Source organism: Dromaius novaehollandiae, chromosome 6, assembly GCF_036370855.1.
Source record: "Dromaius novaehollandiae isolate bDroNov1 chromosome 6, bDroNov1.hap1, whole genome shotgun sequence".
Taxonomy (NCBI): domain Eukaryota; kingdom Metazoa; phylum Chordata; class Aves; order Casuariiformes; family Dromaiidae; genus Dromaius; species Dromaius novaehollandiae.
In genome coordinates, this window is record NC_088103.1 from 7,490,965 (window position 1) to 7,508,340 (window position 17,376).

The 17,376-nt window shown below is 41.3% G+C and overlaps 1 protein-coding gene across 10 annotated transcripts in view; it reads right to left on the reverse strand.

Annotated features, from left to right (window-relative positions):
* The window catches only part of LOC112981614 (protocadherin-15), a 1,192,166-nt gene that overhangs the window by 119,742 nt on the left and 1,055,048 nt on the right, over positions 1-17,376 (reverse strand). For all 10 annotated transcript variants that reach the window (XM_064513568.1, XM_064513569.1, XM_064513570.1 and 7 more), the window contains 3 exons: positions 16,953-17,085; positions 12,815-12,894; positions 9,699-9,792 (listed from right to left, as the gene is read on the reverse strand). In XM_064513568.1, coding sequence (XP_064369638.1) covers positions 9,699-9,792; positions 12,815-12,894; positions 16,953-17,085 — 307 coding nt within the window. The remainder of the gene's footprint in view (positions 1-9,698; positions 9,793-12,814; positions 12,895-16,952; positions 17,086-17,376) is intronic.

A 17,376-nucleotide genomic window follows, 5' to 3' on the forward strand; every position in this document is an offset into this window, starting at 1 on the left:
AAAAGGGTGTGAGAAGGCCCACAGGTAACCAACGCTTGCTTCTGGGATTAGAAACATGCTGCAGAGAAGGTTAACTCCCTGAGACAGGATCACTGTACTTCGTATGGAGCTCAGGTCCTTGCACATTAGAGAAGCTCAGCATTTCTTACCACCATTTGCAGGCAACAGTGGCCAGCTGAGATTGCTCCGAGGGTCACATAAGCCACCCTTCATTTTCTATACAACTAGCATAACTTCTGCCAGGGAAACCTCTGCTGCACCAACAGAGAGGCAGTGATTCTTTAAAACCTGCCACAACTCAGGTTAAAATCTTCAAGTCAGTAATGGAAGCATGAAGAACTATGAGAGCAATTCTGGCCTTTAACCATAAAAGCATCAAAATTTATACGCAGAGAAAGACAAGCTCCAGTTAGGTACCCAGTTACTCCTACAAAGTCAGCTGCCTTCTCTTGTTAGTGGGGAAGGGGAAAGATAGCCAAATTGCACATCTCAGAGCCTCAGGAAGCAGAAGAAGATTCATTTGTTCTTATTTCCTTCCCTTCTTATTCCCTGGTTCTCATACTTCAAGTTCCAGATATGGGTCTGGAACCCTTTTTTCCACCACCCCAACATTACTATCTGTCCTCTTCTTTTGGCTCTAGTCTTTTACCACTACAAGGTGACCTGCATATGGCAGACTAAAATCAAGGTAATGCTTAGAATTACACCAGCAGCATGAAGTAGATTTTTCCTTGAGAAGTTGGGGGGGGGGGGGGGAGGGAACCAGTAGAAAAATCTGCAGAAAAGATGTTTGAAGAAAATCAATTCCAGCTAGAACCATTTAAATCTATCTTCTTGACTGTATCGATGCTATTTTGTTCATTATACTCCTTAATGAAAACAAATAGCATCTCAAAATTTGTATGGAGTTATGACAAGTCTCAGGCTTCTGCAGAGGATCCTAAAAGAGGCAGTAAAGCAGCAGTCTCCCACAAAAAGGACCTGCTGTTTTGCAAAAAGCTCTTAGCATATGTTTAATTGCCACTAAAAGCTTTTAAGCAGGAACTTCAATGGTTCCCCTAAGTAAGGGCAGAGAGAGGAAAAATGAAGACCTAATTCATAACAATTTTTGCAGATGAACTGAATGGATACTCATCGCGCATATGCCAAGATAATACAGTAAGATTTCCCAACGAACTGCCTCACACTGTTTTTCAAGCTGGGCATTTTCTGCTAAAGATTTCTGGAGCATGGTTTGGAAGGGAGAGTTGAAACTATCACTGGAAGCTCACACGGGAAAATGTTAGTACGGCCTCACAGCAGGCACTTCCTATTTATTACTGGAGCAAGCTGGGTTTACTTCTCTTTTATAACAAACAGAAGTCAAACAAAAGACCATCAGCTGCAATTTTTAGCTTTCTCAGGGTCACTAAAGTAGTTACATAGATATAATTCTTCACTAAGCAATAAATGTAACATTAACATAGACTCCACAAATATCTTTTGTCCTAAGTATGCCAGGCCCTGAAAAATATTACAGAAGGTAAATTTGAAGGAAATTTCACTTGCGACTTATTTTATTTGTAGCCTGCCATTTAAATTGAAGTTGGAAATTGATGAGAGCATTCTTTGCCTTGGAGAGGAAACATCCTTAGCTCTGATGCCAAACAAGTTTATTAATTTAGACAAACTCTAAGGCAAACACTATCATCTCTAGATATAACTAGTTTGCAAATAATAAGATCTGAGGCAAAGCCTGGGGTCCTATTGGATCAAAAAAGAAACTGTAAATAATGCTTCTGTTCTACATATCAGAAGATATCTATATTAAGTCCAAGAAAACTATGCTTAAGTTGTGATAGTCATAAGAAAAGCTATTCTTGACCAAACAGCGAAACAGCTGCTCAGATATCAAGATAATGGCAGTGATAAGGACCGGAATAAAATACGTATGAATTGTATAATAGGTACAGTAAATTACCGTGCTGAGTTAGGAGCTCCTGGGGAGTGAGAGCCTGGCAAGTGACGCTGCTTACGGGAATCTACCAGTGGTCAGCAATGGAGGATGAAAATGGAGTGCCAAAGTTGGGAAAAGTAGCATAAAAATATGCACAACTGGTGATGGCCTTGTTCACTGGCCTTATTCTGTGCACAGAAGCTGCATAATCACAACAAGCAACGTCCACCAGACCATAGGGAAGGCGGAGCATGTTACTCTTTTCCTGGGTGTTGCTATCAGCGTGGCTGCAAGCTTTGGCATTTTCAGACCTGGCTTCCTTCCAGCATAGGGTAGGGGATCTTTAAGAGTAGTATTTACTGACCCTCTACACCTCTCCAAGAGGTAAAGAAAAAATGGCCAGCTGGACTGCAAAGAAATTCAGGACAGGGAAAAGATTGAGCCTGAAGGGAAAGACAAGGCTGGAGCTTGTCAATAATTATACTAATGAAAAAGGATCAGGAAAAGACCAGGGAGCACAGAGAAATGCTGTCAAACGCACAGAAATGAGTCCCTAGAGCAGCCCTCCCCCCTGCAAACTAAGCATTCGCACATCTGAAAAGAAAACAGAAAAGATGAGAATTTAAGAGGGCAAGGAAGAGAAAACAGCACACGTTCAAGTGCCCTTGACAGATGCATGGGATTGATGGGACAGGTCTCTCCCGTTACGCCAGTCCCCGACCATGCAACAGCCACAACTCCAACACTGCGTAGCTATTTGTGAAATAGGAAGAGTATTGATCTGCTGTCCAAGCAGCTAAAAAGCATCTCAATATCACAGGAATGAAATATTGCTACCGGATGAACCAGCTGCAGCTGGTAGCTTACACCCAAAGCTATACATACTCAGGCTAAACAACCCAAATGTAGAGGACACAGGGCGCCACATGTCACCTAACCTAGCAGTAGGCTGACATGCAAAGTCAACTACATTTGCGATACAGCCTGGAAGCAACAAAGCCATGGATAACCAGGCCTGTATCTGAACTAAAAGCTCAGGATTTTGTCTTGATCGCAAAGGGATAAAACCGTGGCAGCTTTACCAAGAGCTTTACGTCCCAAAGCAGAACCCAAGAGCTTCCAAGCAGACTAGGAACGTGGGCTGCCCTAACTTGCAGCTGCGATGCTCTGAAAACCCTTGCCCAGGGCTCATTTTTTAACTTAGAACTGGAGACTTTACTGCTGTTATAAAAAGAACAGAAGAGGTCTGTATGGTGCTGGCAGAAAAACCTCAACTTAGAGCCCAACTTATTCTTTCCAGTCCTAAATAGTACTCATAATCATGGTAAAAAATATTACTGCTATTGTGAACTCTGCTGCAGGTTCTGTTTTAATGTAGTTTTACTTAAACATATTCTACTTTAGGTTACACAATGCATCAATAATCCTTGGTGCAGAACTGTTTCTCACCTTAAAACAATTAAAGCCACCTCTCAGAATTGAATTACGAGCTGCATAAAGTCTTTGGTGGAAAACACTGATCAACTTATTTCTTTAAGAGGATTGCTTAAATCACCCCTTCGTATAATGCAAGCAAGACAAGTTGCACAGACGTGGGAGACCACTACAGGCTTCAGCGAAGCCTCCTAAAGCTCACTGTAATAAAAGATGTAGTAGTTGTTCTATCAAACCAAGCGGATGCACAGGCAAGACCTGCCCTCATAGGAGGAAGTCTGACCCCGCAAATCCTTCACGTGCAAACTGAAACTTACAGATCGGCAGGAATTTGTATGGCTTCTTTATATCCAGCTCATGACTGGATGGGAAAATAGTAACAGGGCTTGCTTTTCTTTAGTTACAGTTTGTATCGCTAAGAATAAAATCATTCGAGGAGTTCTTTACAGGAGGAAACACAGAATCATTTTTCTGTTTATACTGTTCTTTTTCACGTATTTAATGACTATTCATTCCCACTGCACCAACAGATCAAAATAAATGTGCTATATTAATGTAATATTAAACTTCCACAGTGTGAACAGATTCCACTGACTTTTCTTTTTAAAATCTTGTTTAACTGATTACAAAAAGGTAAGTTAAGTAGATGCCTTTTTAAATAGAAGCCTTTGTGTACACAAAATCTTTGTTCATTGAATATTTACTGAAAGCCCCACTCATTCTTTATTCTTAATAGATCATGGAACTGCTGTGGAGCAGATGTAGATAATACCTACAGCAGTAACAGAAAATTTATTGTAATTAATTAATTCTCTGTACGCTATTGGAGAAGTAAATCTTTGACTGAATTACCCAGCTGTAGCTCTACCTGTTTGTTTTAAGTAATGTAATTAATCCCAGTGTCATGAGACACGGATGCTCTCAATTATTAATGCTCTTCTAAGATGACCACCCAGGTATAACTTACACGATGAAAGATAGACAGTGCACCAAAATAAGGCTACTTATGTTTCACTCGGTGGCTGAAATCCCCCTTGACGCGTTGGTTTGCTCCGATCAAGAACAAGACGTGATAAGAAGGAATATCACGTTATCATCTGTATTGCGAGGTGAGCAAACGCCAGCTTTCAGGCCCTTCTGAGGGCACTGCTGTGGCATAAAGACTACTGTGACCTTCTATGTACACCGCAGTCTCACGTGCTCTAGCCAGGAATGCGTTTTTCAGAGTTTCTAAATTTTAAGCCTCACTGTTTTAAGCTCCTGCACCAATTACAAACCCATCAATGTTTTTGCCACGCTTAAAGGTTAAATACTGCAGCAGCTAACTCTGATGCATCAGACATCCAAGTGGAACTCAGAAACCAGGGCAAGGTACCTAGAAACACACAGAAAGCATAAAAAGACTTAAAGCATCTTCTAAAATGCCAGCTGGTCAGTATTTTCTGGGTATCACAAAGCGATAGTGTGACAAGAGGCACCAACACTATCACTTTCCTTCAGCTGACTTAAAAAGGCAGGCAGGGATGCGTGGGATGTTGACACCGCCCTTAGGACGACTGCCAACTTCTAAGAAAACCTAATTACTAGCTGCTGACTGGCTTTGCAAACTAGGTACTATGGCGCTTGGTTTCTCCAAAACCTGGGCAGTTCCATCCATGAATGAAACAGCAACTACAGGCACATTTAAAATCAAGCAGAAAGGTATTTCTGCAGTGCAGGGAGCTGTTAAGTGAACATGTTCAGGACTGGACATTTGTATTTGGTGCTCTTAAAATCTGCTCTGAACACTGCAGGAACTGAGGTCTACCCCTAAATTATTTAATGGGCCACCCAAAATTCCTCCTCCTTCCTGCGTTCAAGTATGAAGGCAATACAATGGAGTTCCTTGGTTTTATATATAAATGACCTGACACAAACTTATGAAATTAAAGAATAAATAGCACAGAATGCTTTTCTTCTTCCTTATAACAAAAGACTTGAGTATTTTTTCATGCCTGACTTCTCCCTCTGAAATGTAAAAAATGAGAAATCTGGCATTGAAATTCAATCCAAAAATACCAGAATCTGTGAAAATGATTTGAGCTTGCCATATTTTTTCATTCGCCTGTCATTTTTCTGTCCATCTACAACCAAACCTCATGACTCCGGAAATAATGCTATTTCCCTGAGTACTCAATGAATGCGTGCTTAATTGTTTGTTGCATTGCCTTGTTAATAGGGACAGGTGGTAGGTCCACCACTATTTCAAGGTCAGATAAAAAACAGGCCATTAATGCTCTAGGTCATAAATCAGAACAACAGCAACTTCAGAAGCACAGTCAAGCATTTTAAAAGGTCACGAGCTTTTTAAGGCACATGAAAGGGATAAAACAGTGTCAGCCAGGCCATACGGCTAAATGGAAAGTTGTATTGCCTGGTGAAGGCGTAAGGGTCCCTGCGTTAATTTTGATGGAATAAGCAGTCCCAGAAAGTCAGAAAGTGTTAACGTGACTGTCACCACACAACATTAAGCAGCCAAACAAGCTTTGGGGCTTAGAATACAGAAACCTCAACTCCCAAGTGCCACTGCAACATGGTTAAAAATCTTTTAGAACCCTTAAAAAGGAGGAAAAAGAAGTTATTAAACACTGCAAGTTTAAGGCGTAGAGAGCAGAGACCTTTCAAACACAAAACTCTCTCTTCAGCAGACGTTACAGATGATGGGAATGGCTAGTTTGGCTTAAAGAACATGGGGAAAAAAAGGAGGTCCAATACCATATTGCATACTAGTCCAATATCCCATGGAGTTTAGTCCGCTGTATCTACACCATCTCCTTCTAGAGCCGAGCAGGCACGGCACACAGTGCCAGTCAGGGCTGCCTGTAGCTGCAGGGGAAGAGATTGGGCCTCTAGGGCCTCCTGACCAGCGCTGGGGCTGCCGTGTCCAAGGAGAAGTGCAATCCTGTATGTGAAGTGTCCTAGCGCCTGACCATGCTGACCTTGAAATCCCTGGAGATACCAAGAGTGGCCAGAAAGATCCACTTTGGCAGGTCTCTCAGTGCCAAAGAGCACCCTGGGAGAGGAGAAGAGGACAACCAACATCAGCCTGGTGTTAAAGGTAGGAAAGATCTGAATCCTTCTGGTGCTTCTTCCCCCTCACTTCTTTGGGCGAGCTCAGCCCAGAGATGGCTGGCCCAAAATTGAGATACAAGCTTCGCTCACCTAACGAGCCTCTGCTAATCTCCACAGACACAAACATTCTTAATGTTATGATAACGATGGGGAGAAGAGGAGAGAGAGACTCATCATGGTGAGACAGACAACTTCCAAAGCGATTCAGGGTAAATTTCATTTATCATTTTTCATTCCATTAACCCAAGCTGAGAGCTTCGACCACTGCCAAGGATGGCAACGTTTCCCTTCTGAAGTATTTCATCTCAAACACAGTGTTTGGTACATTATTATTCTTTATATAATCAGTTAAATGTGATGAAGTTCAGTCCCTTTGAAACCTAGCTTATAATGGCTAGAATCTTTGTTCACAACAAAATCTAGTTAAAAAATAACGTACGTATTTAAATGCCTTAAGTCCTGGTCACAGTTTCTCAGGCTGAAGTGGCAAAGAATTGGTATTTGCATGTATAAAAGTGATTTATTTTCTCTACTGTGTAAGGGTTTTTAACATACTTTTTATACCTCTTTCTTCCTGGAGGCTATGCATTAAATAATCTGATTCACAGTTAAATTGTCAGCGAAACCGTAGCTGACCCTGCCTTGAGGAGGAAGCTGGATTACATCACCTCCTGAGGTCCCTCCCAAGCTGAACTATCCTATGACCGTTGTTCCTAAAGCCTATCCACACAATGGAAATACAGAATGTACAAATGCCAGATTTTCATGTTGTACCTAAGGAGCAAAATTCTACTTATGAAAAATCAAAACGTGCTCTCCCTTTAAATTCCATTCAAATAAAAGAAAAAAGACAAGCAAATGTAGAAAAGGTTGTATAAAACACAAAAGCTTGCTTTCTGGGTATGTTTGAAAGCATTTAATTTGTAGTTTCAAACAGCCCACTTGGTGGATGAAAAAAACACCAGTTTTTGGAACAGTTTAACTAACTTAGCTAAAATATGTAAATGTCATTTAAAGAAAGCTGAATCTGCCTTCTAAATTAACTTTGTGATTTTAGAGAAATGGAAACACGTTCTTCAATCAGATAACCATTTTTCCTTAGGCATTAAATGGAATTTTTCAATAAAGAACATCTTGATGCCAAGCAGCAGGTGAATTCATTTGGGGAACAGTAGCTTTGTAATTGTATTAACAGTTGTCTGCCCTAAAGAGACCATTGTCTTCCAATTTAAACTAGTTAAAAAGAAAAGGTCCCCCACAAAATTTTACTGACTTGTTGAGACAAGGCATCCATGTCCTTGATGAGAAGATTTGGCCGTATTATCAGCTGGAGACTTCAAATGAGTCCATGACCAGAAGGAGCAGGAAAAAAGCCTGCTAATTAGCAGGGAGCATGTCAGAAGGAGCTGGAAAGAGAAAGGTCATCCAAAGATGGAAGAAAGCTTTGTAAATTAGTTGAAAACGCTATTGCCTGACACGGAGAGGGTGCGAAGATTTAATGAGGACTTAATGACGATTTAAATGATTCTTATTTAAAAAATAAAAGCCCAAAGACTTTTACAACATCATCCGCGATACTCATCGTCCTGCCCTAGCAGGAGGCAAGGCCAGCCAACTCCTCACCCGCTTTGGAGAGATTTTTTTTAAAGCATATGTTGATATTAAAACAAATGACTCCATCCACCAAAACACTTCAGTACCTTTCAGTATTTCTTTACCTGCTGCTGTTTTGCTCTTCTTTTTGCTTGTCTGGCTGTTCTCCTAGTAAGAATTATTAAGCCTATCGATAAATGATAATTTTTATCCCAGTGTTGAGAAACAGTTCCTTCAGCTCTAATTATTTGATTTCCTTGTGGGATTCTCTTGATCTTTTCTCTAAAAACCACTTAAAAAAAACCCCCTTAAAATTTGCATATCAGATCATTACCATTACTTTGGAGAATTCTACCATTATGCATTATTTGTATTACCACACCTCTAGGAGCTTTAGCCCTTCGTTGTGCTAGGTGATTTACAACATTCTTCTGACCGTTATAATGGGACAGATGTCCAGTTAAGTTCTAAGACAAAGGGAATGAATCTCTAGAGGAAAGGGAGAGGAGTATCTTTTCAGTAACCTATGTTCCAGATAGTATTTCAGCAGTGCAATATATTGCAAGACAGACAAATTTCATTTAAATCTGCAAATTTCACAGCTGGGAGTTAGAGGTAAAAGCAACCGAACTCACAGCAATCAGGAACGGAGAGTAGTTCACAAATGACGAAAATAAAAATGTTAGAACAGAACAGCCCCGATAATGCAGAAACAGTATGTGAGGACAGATGCAGACCATTATTTTAAGCTCAGATACCTAAGAGAGCTCTCAATCTCTACTATTATTCCATGACAGAAGTCTGTAGGAGCACTGCTGTGCTCCCAGGTGTCTTGCACAACCCAACTACAGGATGCTCCTCTCTCAGTTTTGCTGCAGGCTTTTGGAAAATCCTGTCTCCACTGCCTCTGCTTGATAACTAAATATATATCTTTATATAGCCGTCCACTGTTTAATATGAACATTGAAAATGACAGGTTTGCTGTATTAAACATAAATGTGAGCATTAGTTTGTCGGTTCAGCTGTGGGGTCACTGCATGCCTGATCAACGCCAGCAGAACACAGAGGGGGGAAAAAGGAGGGGGGGCAGGGGGAGAATCCTGTAATATACCGTTAGAAAACTTAACTAAATTTCTTGAAAAAAAAGCTTTACCTTTAACAAAAGACTTTTCTTGAGAGCTTAAGAAAACGGAATCTGGACAAAGCTTTCATTGACAAATTCTGAAAGAGGTTTAATGCATTTGACTGGATAAAGAGCAAGCTAGCATATGACTGCCCACCTAACCGATCTTCAGGAGAAGGTAAGTAGGAAGACTGGCTATTAGTAGCAGAGAAATTAAAGGGTAAGAAGAAGCACGTGTTTGCATATCACAGACCCTTGGCTGCACTTTTTCTTGTTGAAAAGCAGCAAAAAGTAGCAGCAAGGTCATTTAGCTTCAGGATCAAAGGACATTATCCAGCGGTGCATAGGAAGCATTTACGAAAAGCTTTCTGAGATAAAGGAAAATTGTAGCAGATTATAGATATATTATATCAAGACCCGTATAAAAGTTGAGACAACTAGACTATCGTGGGTCTGCATATTGTAACAGCACATTTTCTTAAACTTTCGCAGGAAACTCACCCCATCTGGTCTGCCATCTGAGGCTGTAACGATGAGAATATAGCGGTCAGTGCTCTCTCTGTCCAAGGGCTTTCCTAAGGCTAGCAGTCCAGAACTAGTAATAAAGCAAAAACAGAACGTGTTACTGCAACAGCAGTTTTAAAATATCTACAAGCACTTTTGTCCCACTGCTTTGCGTTACGTGAACAATTCTCTTTCAGCAAGTTAATAAGCTTGTAGGCTTTATTACAACTCGAAGATTGCTTTGCATAGGTAAAGGCTAATAAAAACAATGAGCCAATTTTTAATGCTTTCTGATTCAATAAATGTACAATTTAGGATTAAAATAATGACCTAGTGATACCTACAGGATTATACACAAGACAGTCCTATACTGAACACAAGGCTATAATAAGTGACAAGAGAGAGTCACAAGCAGTCCGTTGGTCACGGAGGAGTCCTGATGGCCATGACAAGCTGGATTTTGTCTCTAAGATGATCTAATTTCCTCACGTTGAGGTCTGAAAGCCACGTGGAGGTGGTCTGTAGCAACACTGAAACAAGATCCCACAGCAAACTGAACTGTTACGTGAGCAATCATCAGGAAAGCATCATCGGTTAATGATGGTGTCTAAGCAAGCTAACCCCTGCTTAACCAGCCCAACGGGTCCTTCTGCAAACAGCTCTAAAGCTCTGTGTTTCACGATGGTTTCACCACGTTTCTGGTGTCTCCTAGACACCGCAGTCAAGTCTGCAATAAAATGACATCTCTCTTAAATGCCACCCAGGCCACAGCCTATTCTACAGACACACACCAACATCTAAACATGGATCCAGGATGATACGCCTCCTCTTGTCACCTGCCTACACAGCTTCTGCCGTGAAACACCACCAGATGTGTCATGAGCAACTTGCAACATGGTAAGAAAACTGCAATACATGATTTTGCAGTGCAAAATCTGCACCGGCTGGGACCTTGGTATGCCATGATTTTCCTTTTTTAATGAGCGTACCAACGAGGCACAAGCATTTGTCAGGCACGAGGATAAGTTTTCCTGGTTGAACTCATTTGTATAAGCTAACAACTTAAATGGCTAATTGCTCAGAAAGAGGTTTTATTAAAACAAAAAAAGTGAAACCCAAACCAAGCAAAAAATGAGAAGTCCCAAAGTGAGTTCTCATTAGCTGTCCTGCTTCAGAAGCTTTAGGTGTATGCGCTCTGTACTTAATGGTGTTTTTCCCTTTTGAGACCATAAATTCCTCCAGACTTTCAGCTGTGACTTCTTACTCTCAGAGAAGACTTTGAATTTTTCCACTTTCAAAACGCCAATTCCCAGCCAAAACTTTTACCAACATTGCTCCCGGCAAAGACAGATAACCAACATTTGCTTGGCAAGCTGTTATAGCAAGTAGTCTCTTTAAATAAATACTACAGAAACAAGGGGAAACAGGATGGAGGAACACAGCTCTCGCCTAGGATTGAAAGCTTGGCAGAGAAAATAATATCCAATCTTAGTAATCGAGGCAAAGAAGGCTTCAGGAGATGCTATATCCTACCTCTTCCATTGCTACGCAGGTACAACATCGCCACTTGAGTCTTATTTAGCTTCCTCAAACAAGGGAAAACTGACCATACCTGCAATTCTGTCTGGAGGTTGGTAAAAGCAACGAGAAACATGAACATCATCATGTGTAGCCTTGTAGCCCACTAAATATGAAGCTGTCGCAAGCCACAAGGTTTGTGCTATATTAACAACCCTCAGGACCCATCAAGCTTTGCAGAGACTGGCCTTGACCTGTTGGAGGTGGGTTTTTTGGGGTTTTTTTTGTTTAGCTTTTAACAGCAATTGTCTGATGAGCAGGTAACTGCTACCTACTTTGTTCCACCTTCTTCCAGCTGTTTCTGGAAATCAATTAGCTGCCATAATAAAGCTTTATCACAAGTATTTTTAAGCGTTTGTTCAAGAAATGCCGTACTAAAATATGAATAGAAGTAATTACGAGTACAGGAACAGAGAGCATAAAACACTTAATTTGCTAAGATATTAATTCATGAAAAAAAGCTGAGCAACAAATAAAACATGAGCAACAAGTAGTGCTTTACTAACACAGACCTATGGCTGCACACATCTATTTCAATTTTTGTAATACCTGCCCAGTATCATACTGCCTTTGCCGTCTCTCTCTCCTTACTGCTTCAACAACTGCAAGAAACTGTCTCCATTTACGTAGGTGGTTATCATTCAAGAAAGAGGCTAATTTAGGTACTGTGTTTTACTCAAGGACTCAAATGTGCTTGCATTCACTTAATCCCCCAGTTTTTAATCTTTGTTTCCCCTGGGGAACATAACGAGCTGCCTAATTACTGCAGATTGCACTCAGGCTGTATCTGCCAAAGGAGAACGAACAACAGGAGTCTCAGACGGTGAGCACTAAATAAAATAGACCTAGGAGATAGATCTAAAACAGGCAGTATTTCCTAGCCCATTAGGGAATTACACAGGGAATAACTGGCATGCTCCAAGATGCAAGAAAATAGCTCAGGTGGGAAAGATGGTCTGTTTGAGATATTTAAAATATACCAAACAGCAGCAACAAACAGGCCTCGAGCTACTTGTGTCCCATCCTCTACCCTCACTTTTCCCGCAAATAAAAACTGTATTCTGGATGTAAATAATAGCTATAACAAAGAGGGAGACGGGGCAGGCACAGATCTACCTGGTGCTTCTAATTTCATCACAAACCCTCTCTCCCCAACTGCAATTAAGTTGGTGTTCCGCTTAAGAAAAAGCAGTTTTGAAGCCACGCTCCGAGTCAGGAAACTCAAGTAAAAACTGTCCCTGTCATTAGCAAAGTGCTGACAAGTATAAAGGTTTTTAATTAATCCCTGGTCAGTCTTTTTAATGGAGTATTTCCACCTCAGTGAGTCCTACCTACTAAAATGCTTCAAATAAACAAATGGTCCCCCGTGAAAAATGCCAGCGTGCGGCAGCCTTCCCAGGGCTCTCATTAATGTCTAAAAGCTCATCGAAGGAGTGGCCGAATCCGCCTGACTCGGAGCCTTTTGTTTTGCTCGCAAGCTACATATTCACTTGGCTGAAAAGTTCCCAGGCTGTTTCTAAGGGTTTTCCACTTACCTTTGAGAGAGGTTAAAAACTTGCTGAGGATCTCCATTCTGAATGAGGTATCTTATAGGGTCTCCCTCTCTATCAATAGCCTTTAAGACAAAAAAAAAAAAAAAAAAAAAAAAAAAAAAAAAAAAAAAGGATAAAATGATGTCAGTTACAAAGCTTTATTTTTTTCTTTCTTTCCTTCAATTTATAAACTGGAAAATGGACTATTGATGTACCATTAAAGTAAAAATTCAAAGCAATTAAGTGCTTCACCCCAGGATAAAAAATAATAGAACACATGAACTGCAAGAAGGCCGACAAACAAGCTCAAAGAGTGGCAGGTAGGACCCAGTGGGAGATGAGTCTAAATGAAAAAGAAGCTAAGGAGAGAGACCACATGGATGCCACCCATCTTCCAAAGACCATCCCGCTTCTTATCCATTTTCCTGAAGCGTTTGCTGGAGACCGCAGGCAAGGACCGTATAGCTTTGGGCTGACCATCTAAAGGCAATAAGATAGAACAAAACAAAACAAGCGCCAATATTGAGGACAGATGCACAAACTACTCCAGAAGCACAAACTACTGCCACAGAAATGGGAAAGACTACAAAGGATGACAAGAAACGTCCAAATTGGAGACGAGACCTGAGGAGCCCGGTGTCCTGCCACATGACAGAAGCTGAGGGGATGACGCTGAGCGCTGCCAAAAAACCCAGGCCACCAAATTATCTGCACATATCTGAGATGGCAACATGGAGATGGGCAACAGCAAGGCTGAGTTGCTCAAGAACAAAATAGGCCAGACCAATGCTATCTCCTTCTATAAGAGGACAACAGGTCCCGTAAACATGGGAAAAGCCGTGGATGTGACACATCTCAGCTGTGGGGAGGCTTCTGAGACTGCCCCAAGCGGCATCTTCACAAGCTGGCTAAGAAAACATGGGCTCCAAAGGCAAGGTGCGATTCAGCTAGAAGAAAACTGATGACCGCAACCATTCTCAGGCAGCAGTAGATAGTACGCAGGGTTGACCAAGTCCTGCAAAGGCATTCCTTGCGTGGGAAGCATCAGCACCACGGTAACCGCTCTGTATTTCTGTTTCTCAGACTCCCAGAAAAATCAAGACTATTTGTATACTTTAATTAACAATGGCTGGCAGAATGTGAAGCAATAAACACCTCCCAGGCATGCAATAAACTCCGAGGCTTATTTACAAATTAATACGGTGGAGATCATTAAATGTTGCCTTACTTAAGCTCAGATGCTGTTAATTGCAATGCCAGTCACAATCAGCTGGGCATATTTTAAAAAAATATGATAATATTATAAGAAATAACTTTAACCTTCCTCCACCTTTTTGAAAAAATTCTAACAGAAAAGGAAAGGGTCAAATTTATTTTTAGAGCATGCGTTTTGAAGTGCACTAGGCATATTTAAAACACTTGCATTTGTATTGTTATTTACACTAACTGAAAGCGTCCCAGTGTTTTGCAGATCTTTAGATTTGCTAACTCGGGACTGTTTAAGTAGCTTGCTTAACCTCTCTCAGGTTTTGTAATCCTTATATTGTATGCAGCACTAAAAAAAAAAAACTAAAAGAGAGGAATAAAATTATAACCTCTTAACCCTACTGCACAAAACAAAATAAGGCCTATTCCTGAAATAAGACTATTCCTGAAAGCAAAGGTCAGCATAAAGATATACATGTAAAACTACCTGTAAAATATTTGAGGACTCCTTTGTTCCATATTACCTACTTACAGGCATTTCTTAAGCTACTATTCCACAACAACAACAAAAAAAAAGCAAGATGACTAACAGATAACTTCGTGTTTACATGGAAAAGACAGCACAAGATTTAACAAGCTCCAAAACTCATCAGTTTATGAATGTTTAAAAGGTCCTGGCCAATTTTACGCGGGGAATAAAAATAAAAAAAAAAAAAAAAAGAAAGAAAAAAGAGGAAGACAGAAATATACTGCACACAGTAAAAGGCCTTTAATACAGATGGGCATATTAATGCAGAATGAGGCAGTTGAACTAGTGCTATAAAGGCAATGCATCTGCATTTTACGTCCAGAACTGCCAGCCTTTTGCGAGTAACGGCCTTTGACTAAGCTGTGATAGATGAAGCCACACATATTTGTGATTTAACAATTAAATATTTTTCAAGGACAGCAATTATCTATCTGAATGCAGCTCATATATAACATATTGGTAATACAAGATAAATCTCCCCTGCGGTAATAACAACTAGAAGACAATGTTTTCTAAGCATTTCCAAAGCCCTTAAAACTAATGGATGCATTTCACTCTTCTCCAAACATGGCAATTGCTCATTTATGGGGATCTTGGCCATGCCACAAGAGAAAACTCACTGTTATATCACCAAAATGCCCACCCGCATCTTGGCTAAGAGCAAAGTAGCTGGCATGACCATTTCGCACCTCCCCTGCCCTGCTTGGCACAGGGGCCCGGATTTAAATTTCCCAGGTTTACTTAGCATACTTTACCAGGATCACTTGCAAAGGAAAACAAAATCTAGGTGAAACACTTGATTTTTGGTGAAACATTAATGCAGTCAGATTACTCCAACAGGATCGTTCCCTTTCTATCGTTCCCTCACATTTAAATTGCACACAATCTGGAAACACTAAAACTTGCTACCAGTTTTTCCGGCTCCAAAGCCACCCCGGGCCTTCGGCCGTGTCTTCTAGCCCCTGCCAAGCAAACACAAAGGTTTCAGCTTCGCAGCATGCTCCTGGCTCCCGTTTCCCTTTGGTGCTTCCAAAAACAAGCCACTCCCAGCAGCAGGGACAATTCACCCAAACGGCACGGCTCTCCAATCCTAAACTCACCGCCGGCATTAAAGATGTGCCAGAAGTTTGTCTGCAGCACTGGGCTACACGACTCACCCTCCTGCAGCGCAGGTGACTCTGTCAGCTTAATTATCCATAATCATCTTAATCTTCCATCGGGTTTTCAGGAAGCTACATTAATAGAAATTTTCCTATCTACCTGCACCACTGACTCAAAGTGCCTTCATTTCCCACGCTTTGGGTTAGATCATTTGTTCTCCGTGCGTTCGCCAAAGGTGCAAAATGCACGGAGCTGCACTTAGCCGGTAGGAACAGACACCAACTCCACCAAGTTCAACAGACTTCAACACAGCTACGCTGATTTAAAGCAGATGAGGCTCTGTATGTTTTCTCTTTAGCCCAGGGATCTGTTTCTTCCCCTCTGAATGGCTTTACTTGAGGTCTGGATAACGTTTACAGGGGAGAGGGAACGACGCTCAGGAGAACGGGTGGTACCAAGCCCACTGCTGCTCCTTTTCTCCATAAATCCATCCCTGCCAGACTGGAGGCCATGGCTATTTCGTAATAATACAAAGTCCCTGATCCCCAAAGCATCAAAAGAATTGCAACTTGTCTGCTTATGTTGCACAGGTGGTTTTTGAGCCGAGTGGACAGAGCATGCTACAGTGCAATCTCAAGAAGGGCAAACAAGCCAGGAGAAAGCCGGACCATCGATAATGCGGTGCCGCACACAGAAGCAACCCACCTCCGAAAGCGTGTTAATGCAGCAGTGTTTACAAGCAATACCATCCTAACGTGTTCTCACTGCTTCCCCTTGCAGAGCTACCTTGGGTGGCTGCTTAGTTCAGAGACCTCCGCAGAAGCAGGCAGTGAAAACCTGCTGCTGCTGGCTAACAAAAAGCAATGTGCATCGATGGCAATAACTATCTTCAGATGCTTTTCAAAAATGCCAGGCTAACGAAGCCTGAGTGTCAAAAATCATGTGGAAATTCAATGGCAATGAGTTGTGGAAATCCCTAGGCTGCTTTGATTCGTTGGCAAATCAATATAGAGAGGCTGTAAAATGAGAAAACAAAAGCCTTTTCGACTTTTGAGCCATTCATGAGATTCCTTCTCATACTTCAGCTACATGCGCAGCCCTCTGCTTACCTTTTACCACATTTAACATACCCAGAAGTTTCAGCAATATCCAAGTAAACACTTTTCCTACATGGCACGTATAAAAAGGGCTATTTATTACAAGCTGCTCTTAATCCCTAGAGGCTGCCCTTTGCGGCGGTATTTTGCACGCCATCGGCACAAACAGAAGTGATTATGCGAAGGCTTACAGGAAAGCTTGCTGTACCTGCAGGTTTAACAAAACGGCGCCGATTCTCATGGCCTCGCTGACTTCCAGGCTGTACATCAGCTGGGGGAAGCGGGGAGGGCTCTGGTTGTTTGGCGGAAGGACCTCAATGTAAACAGTAGTAATAGAGCTCCTGCAAGGAGAGAAGAATCAAAGCCCGTCAAAATCAATAGACAGTACAGCAAGGCAACCAACATCATCTGTTTTATATACTGTATGTTATCTTGGTCTACCAATCTCCCTTTGCTCCCTTAAAAGCTTCAGGACATATTTTTTGCTCTGTGCTAAAAATAAACCAGGCTGTCACATTCACAGAGCAGGAAACTAAACTTTTTTTTTTTCTTTTTAAAGTAGCCCAAATGTTCTTTAAAAACAAGACAAGGAAATATTGGAGCACATTTCGGGGAAAAAGAAACCTCATAAC